This window comes from Carcharodon carcharias, chromosome 7 (genome assembly GCF_017639515.1).
Source record: "Carcharodon carcharias isolate sCarCar2 chromosome 7, sCarCar2.pri, whole genome shotgun sequence".
NCBI lineage: Eukaryota > Metazoa > Chordata > Chondrichthyes > Lamniformes > Lamnidae > Carcharodon > Carcharodon carcharias.
The window spans coordinates 16,321,164-16,337,741 of record NC_054473.1 but is presented as its reverse complement, the minus strand read 5'-3'; the positions used below and the strand labels follow the sequence as shown (position 1 = coordinate 16,337,741).

General features: G+C 42.0%; 1 protein-coding gene across 2 annotated transcripts in view; it reads right to left on the bottom strand.

Annotated features, from left to right (window-relative positions):
• Positions 1 to 16,304, bottom strand: part of usp4 (ubiquitin specific peptidase 4 (proto-oncogene)) — an 81,162-nt gene extending 64,858 nt beyond the window's left edge. For both annotated transcript variants that reach the window (XM_041191771.1, XM_041191772.1), the window contains exons 1-3: positions 16,085 to 16,304; positions 8,493 to 8,620; positions 306 to 436 (exon numbers count right to left, since the gene is read on the bottom strand). In XM_041191771.1, coding sequence (XP_041047705.1) covers positions 306 to 436; positions 8,493 to 8,620; positions 16,085 to 16,173 — 348 coding nt within the window. In that variant the 5' untranslated portion in view covers positions 16,174 to 16,304. The remainder of the gene's footprint in view (positions 1 to 305; positions 437 to 8,492; positions 8,621 to 16,084) is intronic.
• Positions 16,305 to 16,578: the final 274 nt, after the last annotated feature.

Here is a 16,578-nt window from a genome sequence, read left to right as displayed (position 1 = left end):
GCTACTCAAAACTAGGAACAGGCAATAATGCAGGCTTGCCAGCATCATTCAAATCTTAAAAATATATTTATTAAAAAAATCATTCAGTTTTTTTCGAGTTATTAGTCTAGCAGAATAATGTCTCAAGGCTTTATGCTCGCTGGCCCATTTCCATTTTTCAATATGCACTGGTAACAATCCCACCCAGCTTCAGTACAATTTTGAGTTCATTGCCAAACCAAATTTTATAAAAATGAAAGTAACTAGACTGAAAATCAGTTGCTAATAAAACCCATATCAATCCCTTGGATTTGACATTGTCTTACCTTTCGTACAATGGGTTCCTGACCCACAACACATGCATACCAATTGACCAACTTGTTCCAAGCTTCAATGGGAACCAAGACATAATCCAACTCATCGATTAAGTGTTCTTTCAGGACCTGTGATTCTACTTCTATTAAAAAAAAGTAACAGATTACAAGTTAAGATGCTGCAATATTAATAACTTCTCACCCCTTCCCAATCCCAAGCATTTTTAGCTGAGTTTAGAGAGGATGAATGACTTAAGTCCACTGAATTAAAATAAGTAAACTCTGATTACATGACTAACACTTAGATGTGGCTTAGTTTTACAGCATAAGGTAAATGTTTTCTCAAAAATAATTTACATCTTTGAGAGAAGTTAGATGGATAGACAAGTAGTGCTCCTGTAGTTCATGGCGAAGTGAACAATAGGTTGTTTTATCACATGTAATGTACAATACTACCAGTAACCTAAATACAGTAACTGAATAGGTAAAGTGTATTTTCAGCTCAAATTCTATTATTATTCATGAGTTTGTGTAGAGCCCATAAATCACCGTCTGACTGATCTACGTTGAGGTAATGGCTCATTTTAGCTCATCCCATATTTGCTCTGAAAAGCCCGCAGTGATCAGAAAGATGGCCCAAAATCCAAGTAATGAGAAGTAGGTAGCAGGTACTGCATGTAGCAGCATAGGATAAAGACACAATGGGAAAGTTCTAGCAGTTGCATGTTGTGGGGCATTATAAACAGAAGGAAGGTAGTTTGAGATGTCAGGGAATACCCAGCAAAGAGGGGTCAGGCAGGCAGCAGCACCTAGAGGAGAGTGCAAGAGGACAACCCTGGGTCAGGCAGTCAGCAGCACCCAGAGGAAAATGCAAGAGGACGACCCTGGGACAGGCAGTCAGCAGCACCTAGAGGATCTAGTCTATCTACAGGACCTAGCATCTAGTCCATACTCAAGTAGGAGTAAGGGTAAAATAAAAGCAAGGGTTCATGTTTAATTTAGTTAAGATATGTCTGGGGAGCTCAGTCATGTGATTTGCACATCCTGCAGTACGCGGGAAATCCTAGATGTTCTTGGTGGTCTGGATGACCACATGTGCAGGAGGTGCGTCCGAATGGGGCAACTTGAGCTCCAGGTTTCGGAGCTTGACCAGCAGCTGGGGGCACTACGGAGCATTCATGAGGCTTAGGGAAGAGCAAGCAGAGGGGGGATGGGCGACCACCAGACAGAAGAAGGGGGCCAGGCAGGTAGTGAGGTACAGAGGGAATCCCCTAAGTAAATCTCGCTTGCAAACCACTTTTCGGCCTTGGAAAACGGTGAGAGGTGACGGTTCCTCTGTGAAGGCCAACCAGAGCCAAGGCCATGGCACTGTGGGTGGTCTAGCTGCTCAGTGGGGAGGAAGAAGTGTAGAAGGGTAATAGTAGTAGGGGATTCATTACTGAAGGGAGTGGACAGGCGCTTCTGCAGCCATAGACATGACTCCAGGGTGGTATGTTGCCTGCCGGGTGCCAGGATCAATGATGTCATGGAACGACTGCAGGGCGTTCTGAAGGGGGAGGGTGAACAGCAAGAGATCATGGTCCATGTTGGGACCAGTGACATAGGAAGAAAAAGAAATGAAGTCCTACAAGCAGGCTTTAGGGAGTTAGGTAAGAAATTGAAAAGCAGGACTTCAAAGGTAGCAATCTCCAGATTACTCCTGGTGCCATGTAGTAGTAAGTATAGGAACAGAAGGGTAGAGCAGATGAATGCATGGCTGGAGAGATGGTGCAGGAGGAAGGGCTTTAAATTCCTGGGACATTGGGACCTGTACAAGTTAGATAGGTTACATCTGAACAGGAACAGGGCCAACATCCTCGCAGGGAGGTTTGCTAATGCTGTTGGGGTGGATTTAAACGAAATCGGCAGGGGGATGGGATCCTGAAAAGTAGTTCAGCAGGGAGAGAAGCTGAAATGGAATTAGAAATTAAAAGGCTAGTAAGTGAGTCTAGAAGGCAGAGGAAACATAGGCTTAATAAGAAAGAAGAGAGTTTAGCAAGGCTAAATGGAATACATTTTAATGCAAGGAGCTTGAGGAATAAGACAAATGAGCTGAGGACACAGATAGGCACATGGGAGCATGATATCATAGCTATGACTGAGACTTGGCTAAACGAGCAGGAGTAGCAGCTTAACATTCCCGGTTATAGGGTATTCAGACGAGGTAGAGGGGGATGGAGGTGTGCAATATCACAGAATCACAGAGTAGAAGAGGTCCTTCAGCTCATCAAGTCTGCACGGATCAAAGAATCAATTATAACAGTGAGGAGGGATGATATCATCAAATGAGGCCACATGGGTAGAAGTGAAAAACATAAAAGGGGCAAATACACTGTTGGGTGTGTACCATAGGCCCCCAAACAGTCAGGGAGAGATAGAGGATCAATTATGTAATCAAATTTCAGAGAAACGTAAGAATAATAAGGCAGTAATAGGGGATTTTAATTACCCAAATATTAACTTGGATAGTTTTAGTGTGCAAGGTAGGGAGGGAGCAAAATTCTTAAGTTGCATCCAGGAGAACTTTATTAGCAAGTGCATAGAAAACCCAACATGGGAGGGGGCAGTTCTGGACCTAATATTTGGAAATGAGCCCGGGCAGGTGGAAGGCATTTCTGTAGGGGAGCATTTTGGAGATAGTGACCATAACTCAGTTAAATTTAGGATAGTTTTGGAAAAGGATAAGGTTGGGCTGGGAATAAAAGTTCTAAACTGGGGAAAGGCTGAATTTATTAAGGTGAGATGCGATTTGGCCCAAGTAGACTGGGAGCAGCTATTTGCAGATAAAACCGTGTCAGAGCAGTAGGGGGGTGGGGAGACATTCAAGGAGGAAATAGAGAGAGTACAGGGCAAATATGTTCCCGTAAAGACGAGGGGGGTGGGGTGTGTGGGTGTGTGTGTGTGTGTGTGTGTGTGTGTGTGTGTGTGTGTGTGTGTGTGTGTGTGTGTGTGTGTGTGTGGAATCAAGTCCAGAGAACCCTGGATGTCAAGGGACATAAAGGTTAGGATTAAGAAGAAAAGAGAAGTTTATGGCAGATACAGAGGGCTCAATACGGAAAGACCCTAGAGGAGAATAAAAAGTACAGGGGGGAACTTAAAAAATAAATTAGGAAAGTTAAGACAGTGCATGAGAAAGCATTGGTGGGTAGAATAAAGGAAGACCCAAAGGGGTTTTTAAAATATGCAAAAAGCAAGAGAATAACTAGGGACCATAGAGGTAATGTGTGTGGACCCGGACGACATGGGTACAGTCCTCATTGAATACTTTGCGTTGGTCTTCACAATGGAAAGGGATAACACAGGTATAGACATCAGGGTGGAGGACTGTGAAATATTAGAGGAAATTAACATAGAGAGAGAGAGAGAAGGTACGAATGGGTTTAGTGGCCTTAAAAGTGGATAAATCCACAGGCCCGGAGGAGGTGGACCCCAGGGTGTTGAGGGAGGCAAGAGAAGACATATCGGGGCCCTGGCAGTAATTTTCAAATCCTCTCTGGCCACAGGTGCCAGAGGACTGGAGGACTGCTAACATTGTCCCATTATCAAAAAAGGAAGGGATAGACCAGGAAATTACAGGTCAGCCAGTCTAACCTCAGCAGTGGGAAAGTTACTAGAAAGAATTCTGAGGGATAGAATATATCTATACTTGGAGATGCACGGACTATTCAGGGATAGTCATCATGGATTTGTTAAAGGAAGGTCGTGTTTGACAAATGTGATCGAATCTTTTGAGGAGGTAACCAGGAGTGTTGATGAGGGTAATGAATTTGATGTGATGTACAGGGACTTTAGCAAGGCTTTTGATAAGGTCCCTCATGGTAGACTAGTCAAGAAAATAAGAATTCATGGGATCCAAGGCAAAGTGGCACATTGGATTCAAAATTGACTGAGAGGCAGGAAGCAGAGGGTGATGGTAAATAATGAGGATGACAGCCATAAACTGCAGGAGGATATCAACGGACTGGTCAGAGCAGTGGCAAATGGAATTCAACCTGGAAAAGTGAGAGGTAATGCACTTGGGAGGGCTAACAAGGCAAAGGATTACACTATGAATGGGAGGACCCTGGAAAGTACGAAAGATCGGGGGACCCTGGTGTGCATATCCACAGGTCCCTGAAGGTAGCAGGGCAGGTATATAAGGTAGTTAAGAAAGCATAAAGGATACATGCCTTTATTAGCCGAGGCACAGAATATAAGAGCAGGGAGGTTTTGCCGGAACTGTATAAAATGCTGGTTAGGCCACAACTGGAGTACCGCGTGTAGTTCTGATCACTATATTATAGGAAGGATGTGATTGCACTGGAGAGGATGCAGAGGAGATTTACCAGGATGCTGCCTGAGCTATGAGGAAAGATTGGATAGGCTGGGGTTGTTTTCCTTGGAGCAGTGAAGGTTGAGAGGAGGCCTGATAGAGGTGTATAAGATTGTGAGGAATATAGGTGGATAGGAAGACACTTTTTCCATTAGTAAAAGGGTCAATAACCAGGGGGCATAGATTTAAGATGAGGGGTACAAAGGGAGTTGAGGAGAAATGTTTTCACCCAGAGGGTGATGGGAGTCTGGAACTCACTGCCTGAAAGGGTGGTTGAGTCAGAAACTCTCGTAACATTTAAGTATTTAGATATTAACTTGTGTTGCCATAGTCTCCAGGGCTATGGGCCAAGTGCTGGAAAACGATTAGTGTGGTCAGATCTTTATCGACCAGCATGGACACGATGGGCCTACTAGCCTCCTTTTGTGCTGTAAACCTCTATGAGTCAAGATTTTTCAGCATTGGCAAATGGGGTTTTAGTGTTGTTAAAAGTTTAGCCTCACTTTTAAATGTGCTCAAAGCACTTAACCAATTTAAATCTGGTTCACAGCCTCAGGGTTATGAAGACCAGGTTGACACAAACTTCAGTAATTCTCAGGCTGCTCCACCCAAGATGGAGGCACAAATATAGAAGCCGAAGGGTCTCAAAGTATATGTATGTAGTCCTTGCATGCGGTAAAAGGAAATAATTAACAGTTGTCAAACAAATGAGCACATACCAAATACACACAATTAGAATCTTCTGGACAATTTTACTATAATTTGTATCTGTTATTACAGCAGTTTTAGAACTTTTCAGTAAATCTGTTTGCACTAATTAACTGCACAAGTACAGCTGACCACCTCCACATACATTTTGTCAAAGTCATTTACCTGGACTAACAAAAAAAAAATACCAAATGGCACATTAATCTAACCTCTGTATTTGAGCCAAATCATGTGCTGTGGTTTCCTTAAGAGACAGGTTCACTGGTCTCTAATTATTAGATAAAATTACCATTTAGAATGAGTTTCTTTAGAAAGATACCGTGGAGATTTACGAGCATCTTTGGTTACATGACGACAATCACCAGTTGGCAGATATCACACAAAACAAGCTGGATTTCATGGGTAGCAACTGCATCTATTCTGAACCACTCAGATAGCTATCAACAGAAGGCAAGGATGTCAGGCAGTCACCACACATTAATGTGACCTCTGGATGTTCTAGGAGCAATTCAGCCAAGAAGCCTGTTTCAGCAGTTCTATTTTAGAAAGGACACTTAACATGAACTGACATAAGCTAAGGAACAATGTTTTGGACTACAAGAAGATAAAGCTATTTTGCAGGCAAACATTATACCTGATCACAGTTCAGACAAAATCTGTATCGGGAAAGCAAGTTGCCTGTATCAGACGCATTCCAAGTCCACAAGTATAATTACAAACACCTTTAAACCCCTAAAAAGTAATCTCATTTTCACAAGTCAACTGATATGGGGGAAGTGAGGGGGGAAATACCAGAGGTCAACATAAGCAGCATTATATAGAAGAGCAGAATCATAAATATTTATCTCACCTTGAAACAAAAATAATTCTCCCCTCTGACAATTTCAGATGCAAAGATGCTCTAATAAAACTTTCAGAAAAATTTCTCATATCATGGGGGCCACGCACAACCTGCATCTAAAATGGGAGTGACCGACTTCCATGTCTCTGCCTATGTTTCCGTGAAATAGTCGACAGGAGGCACCTAAGAGAAATTAAGGAACAACTCTCCATCCCCACAGCAACATAGTTCAGTCTAGCGAACTTTTACAACCTGGAGATCAAACCTGTTTCCAAATGCTGCTGTATTACAAGTTGTTGTTTTAAACACAGTCATATGACTTAGTGAGCTTAGATCTTGAAAAATAGCTCTAGAGCCATATTTACAAAAGCAAAGATCTGGAGCCAAGCACTATTGAAAAAAGTTACAAATTACAATTCAAGCTTCTGAAGTCTACCCTTTTCAGATTGTCCAAGAGGCCTTTAGAGCTTATTGTCATTAAGTTGTGAAAAATCTTTTTGCTTTCAAAATAAACATCCCTTTCACATTTATACATGGCTATCAAGGTAAAATTAGGCAAACAAAGCCTAATTATGCTCTTTAAACAAGTGTAATCAAATTTCAGCTAGATATTGGTGCAGAACTACAAGCATAGTCCTTCAAGGAGAAAGGTAGCATCACGGTTTGGGTAATAAACATTCAACCCCATGAGTCTGTTCCACCATTTCATTGGTGATAGATGGTTGAGATCTCGACACCATTGCCTGCATTTAATCTGATACCCTTGCCTAGTAAAAATCTGATTTGAGTTTTGAAAATATCCAGATTACATAACCCACAAACTTCTAAATTCAAGGGAATACCAGCTAATTCTATGCAACCTTTCCTCATAATTTAATCCCTTAAACCCTGATATCGTTGTGGTGGATCAGCTCCACTCCCTCCAATTTTGACATTATCTTACCTGAGGTCCCAAAACTGAACACAGTACTCCAATTGGGCCACGACGAAGGCTCTGTACAAAAAGTATCACTTCCTCCCTTTTGTATCGCAGCCCCATTGAGATAAAGGCCAACATTTCATTTGGCTTTTTGATTACTTTTTGTATGCATGCACTAGCTTTTAATAATTTTTCTATCTGGACACCCAAATCCCATTTCTCCTCCATAGTTTCTAGTCTCTTCGCATTAAGAAAATAGCCCGATTTATCTTTCTTGAATCCAGAGTGAACGATCTCTTAAGCACTAAGATAAAAGCAAAAAACTGGGAATGCTGGAAATCCAGAACAAAAACAAAAATACCTGGAAAAACTCAGCAAGTCTGGCAGCATCTGTGGAGAGGAACACAGTTAATGTTTCGAGTCCGAATGACCCTTCAACAGAACTAAGTAAAAAGAGAAGAGAGGTGAAATATAAGCTGGTTTAGGTTGCTGGGGGGGGAGCAAATAAGAGCCAGTGATAGGTGGAGATAACCAAAAGATATGTGAACAAGGCAAGATCTTCATACCTTTTGGTTATCTCCACCTATCACTGGTTCTGCTTGCCCCACCGGCCCCCCCAACCCAGCTTATAGTTCACCTTTCTTCTATTTTTATTTAGTTCTGTTGAAGGGTTATTCGGACTCGAAACGTTAACTGTGTTCCTCTCCACAGATGCTGCCAGACTTGCTGAGTTTTTCCAGGTATTTTTGTTTTTGTTTTGAACAATCTCTTGCTTCCCTACTTTGAACTCCCACCTACCACAATTTTTGCGCACTCATTTAATGCGATGTGCCCTTTTGTGATTTGCTGCTCCCACCTACACAATTTATTCTGCCCCAAACTTTGTGCCAACCTGCAAACTTGTACATACAACTCTATTTCTACAAATTTAATTGTTAATGCTACAAGACAGGCAGAACTACCATCTGCGTAGATATGATGGACTAAATGGCCTCCTTCTGTGCTGGAACTTTGATTTATTACAGTATAGATTTTAAAAGAAATTGATCAGGTAAGGCAGCACATGCAATGCATTATACATCCAGATATTGAAACCTGTTGCTCTTATCCAGCTTTCCAGACACAAAACATCTGACAGGGTTACAATAATAAAACAGGCTTTTGTTTCTTTTAAATGGCTGTGCATAAATCATGTATTAATTGAAACACACAAAGGTATCTTATGTTCAATGAAATACATCACCCCACAACATGATGAAGCCTCTTAAGCTAATATAATTTCTGTGAAATTGTCAACTGGAAAAATCTAACATTAGCATATAGAACAAAGGGTTGACAGTTTTCAAATAAATCAAAGCTCGACATTCAACTTTTCAATACCTGCAAAAAGCCCAGAATTATCAATGGGGCCTGGAAACATTCCACGTTCTCCCACGTTGTACATATCCCAGTTGTCAAAACCCACATATTTCTTCCATTGTTTAAACCACCTACTGTCTATTAGGAACCTAAAAATCAAAACATTCAAGAAGTTATTTAGAGGGCATGAAATCACTATTTTCCTCTTATCCATCCCACTAAACCACACATCTCCAGCAATCTGCAGGGCTGACAGGGTCCCAAAGCCTCTGTCAACCTGTTTCCAGCTGCGCCAGAAAGTTCAACTCTGAGATCTTCCATCTCCATGGTGAGACACCAAGAGTGCAGGTTTTTTGTTAAGTTATTCTTGGGGTATGAGTGCCACTAGCAAGCACAGGTCATCCCCAATCACCCTTGAAACTGAGTGGCTTACCAGGCCATTTCAGAGGCCAGCTAAAAGTCAAGCACATTTGCTGCGGGTCTGGAGTTACATGTAGGCCAGATTGGAGGAGGACAGCAGACTTTCTCCCCTCAAGGGCCTCGGTGAACCAGCTGGGTTTTAACGACAGTCTGGTAGCTTCGTGATCATTATTAACGAGACTCGTTTTTTTAAATTCCACATTCATGCATTAATTTACTTAATGTTGTGGTGGGATTTGAATTAATGTCTCCTGAGCATTAGTGCAGGCCTCTGGATTTCTAGTCCAGTAACATTATCACTATGCTACTGTCCCTTTAAATGCCGTAAAAACGAGGTTGAAGTTAGGAAGATACAACAAGGAATAATTTATATGCAACTCTTTCTTTGCCCTCAAGGTACTGACTTTTGTTTGTTTCTTGGCTTTGGTCTCTTAGAACTCATGCAAATTGTCATTATCCTAGTGAGAGTTTATACCATAATTGCCAACAAATTCATCCCAATCTTAATCCTGTATTTACCCAAAACTCAGTTCCCATCAAAAATTAATTAATTCTAAAAGGAGCATAACTTTAGCAGGTTTTTCCCCTTACATAGCTTAGCGGCAGAAATACTTAGCTGAACTTGGGACCTCCCCAACATGCACGACTCAGTGCCAAACTGATCAATATACTAATTAACAGATTGTTGAAAAGAGCATTTATTGGAAAAGGAAGATTAGAATATGTTATCACAATGGAATTTCATGCATGCTGGGGCAGAAGTGTTCATTTCTTTTGTTCTTTCACAGAATATGGGTGTTGTTGGCTGTGCCAGCATTTGGTGCCCATCTCTAACTGCCCTTGAGAAGGTGGTGGAGAGCTACCTTCTTGAACCGCTGCAGTCCATGGGGTGTAGATACACCCACATTGCTGTTAGGGAGAGTGTTTCAGGGTTTTTATCCAGCGACAGTGAAGGAACAGCAATATAATTCGAAGTCAGGATGGTATGTGGCTTGGGGATTGCAGATGGTGGTGTTCCAATGCACCTGCTGCTCTGTCCTTCTTGGTGGTGGAGGTCACGGTTTTAGAAATTGATGTTGGGAGTCTTGGTTAATTGCTGCGGTGCATCTTGTAGATTGTACACACTGCTGCCACCATGCATTTGTGGCGGAAGGAGTGAATGCTTAAGGTGGCGAATGGGGTGCCAATCAAGGGGGTTGCTTTGTCCTGGACAATGTCAAACTTTGAGTGTTGTTGGAGCTGCACTCATCCAGGCAAGTGGAGAGTATTCCATCACACTCCTGACTTGTGCCTTGTAGATGGTGGACAGGCTTTGGGGAGTCAGGAGGTGATACGGAATTCCTAGCCTCCGATTTGCTCTTGTTCAGTTCAGTTTCTGGTCAATGGTGACCTCCAGAGTAATCTAACCTCCAAGTCTGAAGGTTGAGAGTTGAAGCTCCAGTCCAGGATGTCAGTACATCTCTAGAAAAAGAGAAGACTGAGGGATGATCTAACAGAGGTCATTCAGATTACAAAGGAGTTTGAATGGGCAGGTGTAGAAATGCTTCCATTTGTGGAATATTTCAAAATTAGGGGTCATAAATATAAGACAGTCACCAATAAATCCAATAAGGAATTCAGCAGGAACTTCTTTATGCAAAGAATGGTTAGAATATGGAACTTGTTACCACAGGGAGTAATTGAGATGAATAGTATAAATACAGTTAAAAGGAAGTTAGACAAGTCTGAGGAAATAAGAATTAGAAAGGTGCGTTGATAGGGTTGGATGAAGGCAGGGGTGTGAAGAGGGGAGGGGCATAAACAGTGACTGATGTAAATTCTATGTAATTTGTTTGCATAACCTTGTTGCATGCAAAGCTGACTGCTGCCTACACTTCACAAAAGTAATTCACTGGATATGAAGCACTTTGGAATATCCCAAGGAAATGAAAGACACCATACAAATGTTTTAGTTTATCTGAAGGCAGTATCTCATCTGTGAGGTTTTCATAATCACAGCTCACTGTTACAGGTTAAAGACCAGATCATTTTGCTAGAATTCCACAGGATTGATTTTTCTAAGCTTCTAAAGCATCATTTTCCCTTTGAGCTTGCAGTTATAAACCCAGGCATCGGAATCTGATCAATTTTTGTCTGCTAACACAGTGGGCTCCAAGGTCATTATCAATAACATTAATTTATTACATTAACAAAATTAACCTTTACATTTTCTAATCATACACAAGTTCTTGAAACTCAAATCTCTCAAATGGCAAACTGTTCAATTAATTTAACAATTGTAAATAGCTCAATCGCAAGACCAGAGGTTTAATGGTTCAGGGTCTCAGCAACCCTATTTCATTATATTTGGCCTGTACTGTTGTGTATTTGCAGCATTTTCTGTGAATAAGGCATTTACCAGCAGTATTTATTCACATCTCCGTGGGCTGGTCACTTATATGAACTGCAGATTAGGTCCTCTCTCTCCCATTGCTTTTGCAGCATTTCCTGTTCTGAACCAGGCAGATGTTTCAGATTTACAAAGATGATACCAGACATGCATGGATATGCATATTAGGAAAGGATGAACAGGCTGGGTCTCTTTTCTCTTGAAAAAGAAAGCCTGAGGGGTGACCATTAGAGGTCTTGAAAACTAGGAAAGCTTTTGATAGAGCGGATACAGAGAATGTTTCCACTTGTGGGGAAGAGCACATAATAGAGGCTGTCAATATAAAATAAGAAATTCAGTCAGAAATTCAGAAGTAACTTCTTTATCTAAAGAGCAGTGAGAATTTGGAACTCACTATCACACAGAGTGGTTGAAGTAAATAGCATAAATGCATTTAAAGGGAAGTTAGAAAAGCATATAAGGGAGAAGTGAATGGGGGTTATGATGATAGGTTTAGATGAGTAAAGATGGGAGGCTTGAGTGGAGCTTAAATGGTGAAAGGCCTACTTCAGTGCTGTATATCCTTTGCAAACTATACAACTGAATATACACAAGCTAATACTATTAAAGGAACTATGTGCTAGATTAGCAAGTTTAACTTTTTATAAAGAAAGATGTAGGCATCAAGAGCGAATGAGGATCAGGTGGGGGTGAAGAGTACCCAGGGAATTGGAGAAAGACTGATCAATCTACTGGGTGCACTGCAGCAAGTTGCTAATTCAAAATCGGCATCACCCCCCCAAACCAATGACATCCTCTATCTAGAAGAACAAGGGCAATTGGTGCGTGGAAATTCCAATCACCTCCAAATCATGCACCATGGATCAAAGTCCTGGAACTCCATACCCAATAGTGCTGTGGGATGACCTTCATCATATGTCCTGCAGCAATTCAAGGCAACACACCACCACTTTCTGAAGGGCAATCAAGGGTGGGCAATAAATGCCAGCCTTGCCAGTGGCAACCAAATCCTGAGAATGAAATTTTAACAAAGTACCGTGCAACTGAGCAGCCATTCATAATAAGCTCTACTAAATTGTATTCAGCACCAGTGTTTGCACATTTCCTTTCAGAAATAAACTACATTAAAATAAATTGCTAGTACTGTTCCTGATGCTAATGAATACTCATATGAATCCCATATTTACCAAGAAATTGTATGCTTTGAATAAGAATCTCTCGCTTTCCGTTTCCTAAGTATTTGATAAACAGTGCAGCAAGTTGCTAATTCAAAATCGGCATCACCCCCCCAAACCAATGACATCCTCTATCTAGAAGATAGCTTCTTATTTATGCCTTCTGGATTCAAGCTGTTGGCGCTTTAACTTTCCTTAGATTTTCTTCCACTTCAACATTTTTGAAAGGCAATGGGCTGAAGGAAGTAATACATCACATCTATTCTCAGTTTCATCTTTCAGCTAACATATTTACAAATGAAACTGAAATGTAACGGCATGCTGTAACACAACTTTTTACTGCCTCTGACTCAAGACAGCCTTCTGGGACCAGTAAAACTTTTTACTTTTGGCTAGAGAAGTGAATTAGAAGAGTTTGGTTGAAGTTTAATCTCTTGTGGACTAAGCAACTAGCTTTTTTTCCAGCATTTATAGTGCAACTGTGTTCAGGCTCAAATTCACATCTTTATTCCAGTGATTTGCATATGTCCTGTCAAGCTAAGGTGGACACAATGATAATATTTTCATTGAGAAATTTCAAGATGTGCTGCATTTAAAGTTGTAGGAGTGAGGGCAAGAAGTTTCTGGTGTCAATAAATGTATAATTGTATTTAGTAACAACATTGTACTACAAAAGTGAAGACATAATGTACTAAGCATAGCAAGAAAGACCTTGAGGGGGTTAGCATGTGCAGGTTCAAAGCTGAACGAATGTGGTCACGAGTTAAGGGAAATGTTTGAAGTGGGAAAATGGCATTTTAGAAACAGCTATACAGAAAAGAGAATCAACAGAGCAGATATGATGCACATGGAGGCTGAGCGAAACAGTTGAGTGTATTTGCAACAAGCAGTTATGGTTGTCTATGTGATTGTAACAAATACAAGAAGCAATAAGCAAGGTACACAATATATAGCAATTTTAACTTCAAAAATTCCTACAGTATCTCAGACACCTGGCAATAAAAGAGATGAGAATCGACAAAAATCATGGATTAAAAAAGCAGGATTTCTAGAACTTTTAAATCCAGGGAGAAAAACAGATAAACATGGGGCTAAGCCAAATGGCTTAAAAGTTTTGCCACCAATGGTGGAGTAGAGGGAAGAGGATATATAGAAGACCAGAGTTGCAGGCACATACTACACAGTAAAGTTCCTTAACAGCAAAGAAATAAAGGACCAGATAATCTGATTTAATTATGCCAATGAGGCATGGATGTTGTGCAGAACAACAGGAGAGTTCACATGCTCTTTCTGGAATAATGCCATGGGAGCTTTAATACCCACTTAAGACATATGATGAAGGTCATCCCACAGTGCTAATGGGTATGGAGTTCTTCATCCAAAAGATGGTACCTCTGACAATGCAGTACATGTAGCACTTCCACAGTACCGCACTCAAGTATCAATGTAGATTTAGTGCTCAACTCTTTGACATACGGCTTGAATCCACAACTTTCTGACTCAGAAGCTACCAAAGCCATGGATAGCACCCACAGGTCAACAGCTCAAATTACTATTATAAAATTCTCTCTTAAGAGGTGCAAATTGAAGATATTTTTGCATAGAGGAAAGAAAAGAAGTTAAACAGCATTGGGAAATGTCACCTTTTTTTATTCATTCACCAATTGTTGGTGTCGCTGGCAAGACCAGAAGCACTTTTTGCCCATCCCCAATTGTCGTCGATCGAATGGCTTGCTTAGTCATTTTGGGGGAATTAAGGGTCACCCACATTGTTGTGGGCTTGGAGTGACATACAGGCCAGACTGGGTAACGGCAGCATATTTCCTTCCTTACAGAATTGTTACAGCACAAAAGGAGGCTATTCAGCCTATTGTGTATGCACCAGCTCTCTGAATGAGCAAGTCCTCAAAGGGCATTAGTGAATCAGATGGGTTTTTATGACACTCCGGTCATTACGTGGTCACCATTACTATTATTTATTTACTGAATTTGAATTCACGTCGCTGGATCAGTAGTCCGGGCCCTGGATTACTGACCCAATAACAATCATTATGTTACTGTTTCCTATTCACCCTTCCACCTCTGGGATCAACTCCAGACAGGTTTCTAAGATCCATTGTTCCCTCTTCACTCATTGTAAAGGTTCGACATTAAGTTTGTCTTGATAGCATCAGCCCTTTTACTGAAGCACTGCATATCTGCAGCACAAAAAAACTACCTTTAATTTGGCATAAACTGGCACCCGGCAATCAATGACTAATGTTCTTATGTGAGAAGCACTCTTCCAAACTAAATTTCAGGTGTATTTTGGGGACTCAAAGGTTGGATCTGCATCGAACTGTGCCATGGCAGTTGTGTTGACAATGGATGACAAAACGAAAAACATTCCATTCCTCAGTGTAGAACTCCTCACTTCAATGAACAAATGACAGCTGTCAAGTGCAGAAATGTGGCCAAGAGCAATGCCCTCAGTTTTCCTTTCTCAATAGAAAAGTACCTATTCTCTCTTTGCACTGTCTGCACCAGTATCACGACCTTACCAATTAAGAGTTTATAGACATGTTACTGCTTCAGTATTCACCTTTAAAGAACCATTCCGGAATATATATCTCTTCACTTTCAAGCTACTTTAAAAAAAAAGTCCTACTTTGATAAACTGAATGGATTTAATCCCCACAATGAAACAGCTGAGTCAGCAAGGAGCTGTGTTTCTTAATTCTTAAAATTCTTAAAGGCATCAGGGATTTAAAACCAGCTAAAGACTTTCTTCTCCCCTGCTCTGAATTGAACATATTCATTTTTGAACTGCCCACAGATCCCTTATATTTTCCTAAGTTTGAGTCCCACAGGGCCACAATCTTAAACAATTGAGCACTGAAAGTAAAAAGAGTTTGTAAATGGACTGCTAAAAATGACTTGGCCGCGTCTTAAAAGAAAGGTGTTTCTTTTAAATAATAAAGACTCACGACGTTAAGACACTCTTGAAAAAGAGAAACTTTAAAATGGGGCAAGTGAGAAACAGGATGTTTTGGGAGTCACCTAATTGTCGAGGTTGGACAGCTGTTTCGTGTGAAAATAAACTTCACGTCTAAATTGCTGGGTTATTTACAGCTAAATGTTATTCCAAGTGTGGCTGCTGGGCAAGTCAAGTCTCAACAGAAACACGGTCGGATCAGAGACCTTAATATTCCACTTAAGGATGGAAGGAAACCTTTCAAAGGAACTTCTTTGGGGTGTAGTGGCTTCCAATAGGGGTGTTAAGGTTACTCTTAGGCTTCAGGCCACACGTTGTCGCACCGACACCGTGGGGAGTTTGTGCGGAGGGTCGGAGCTTCCCGGGTAGATTTACAACCGGAATCCCGAGGCCTACGCCATGACATGTCAAAACCAGCCGCTTCCCCGCCGGCTCTGCCCCGGGGGATTCAACCCTCACTCCCCGGCCGCATTTCGCTCTCCTTACCCCCCAACCCGGCGAGTGACGGGGGCTGGGGGGGGGGGGGGGGCTTTCTTACCCACGGCCTTCACCCTGAGGCGCTAAATCACCGTCGCCAACGCCCCCTCCCTCCCCCCACTCCTTCCCCCCCTCCCCTCCCTCCGTCCGTCCGTCCCTTTCTCCCTTCCTTCCTTACCACGAATCTCCTTTCTTGAGCGACGTTTTCAACAAGTTCCCAATCTCATTCTTCTGGCTCTCCAGGTCCGGGACGCCGCCTTCCGCCATGACGCTCACCGACAGTGCGAGAAGGAGAGACAGGGAGCGCGAGCGAACCGAGCAACCCTCGCACCACGCGCATGAGCGCTGCCGGCACGCACGCACACCGCCACCTTTCGCGCTTCCCCGCCACCAACCGGGTCGGCCTTTCCGACTGCGCAGCCGCAGTGCCGGCACTCTCTCCCCACCCTCCCCTCACGGAGCGTCAGTACGTCATTGCGCATCGACGCGTCATCCGAGACGATGGGAGCCCGTGGGAGGGGGCGGGGGGGGTCAAAGAGAAAAAAAAAACTCCCGTCAGGCTGCTTAGCAACCGCCGGCTCCCTGTGACGTGTCGCTGGTCACTAAAGTCCTGATGTTTTTTAAAAAATCAAATCTACTTATTTATTATTTTAAATGAACTGAGCTCGAATT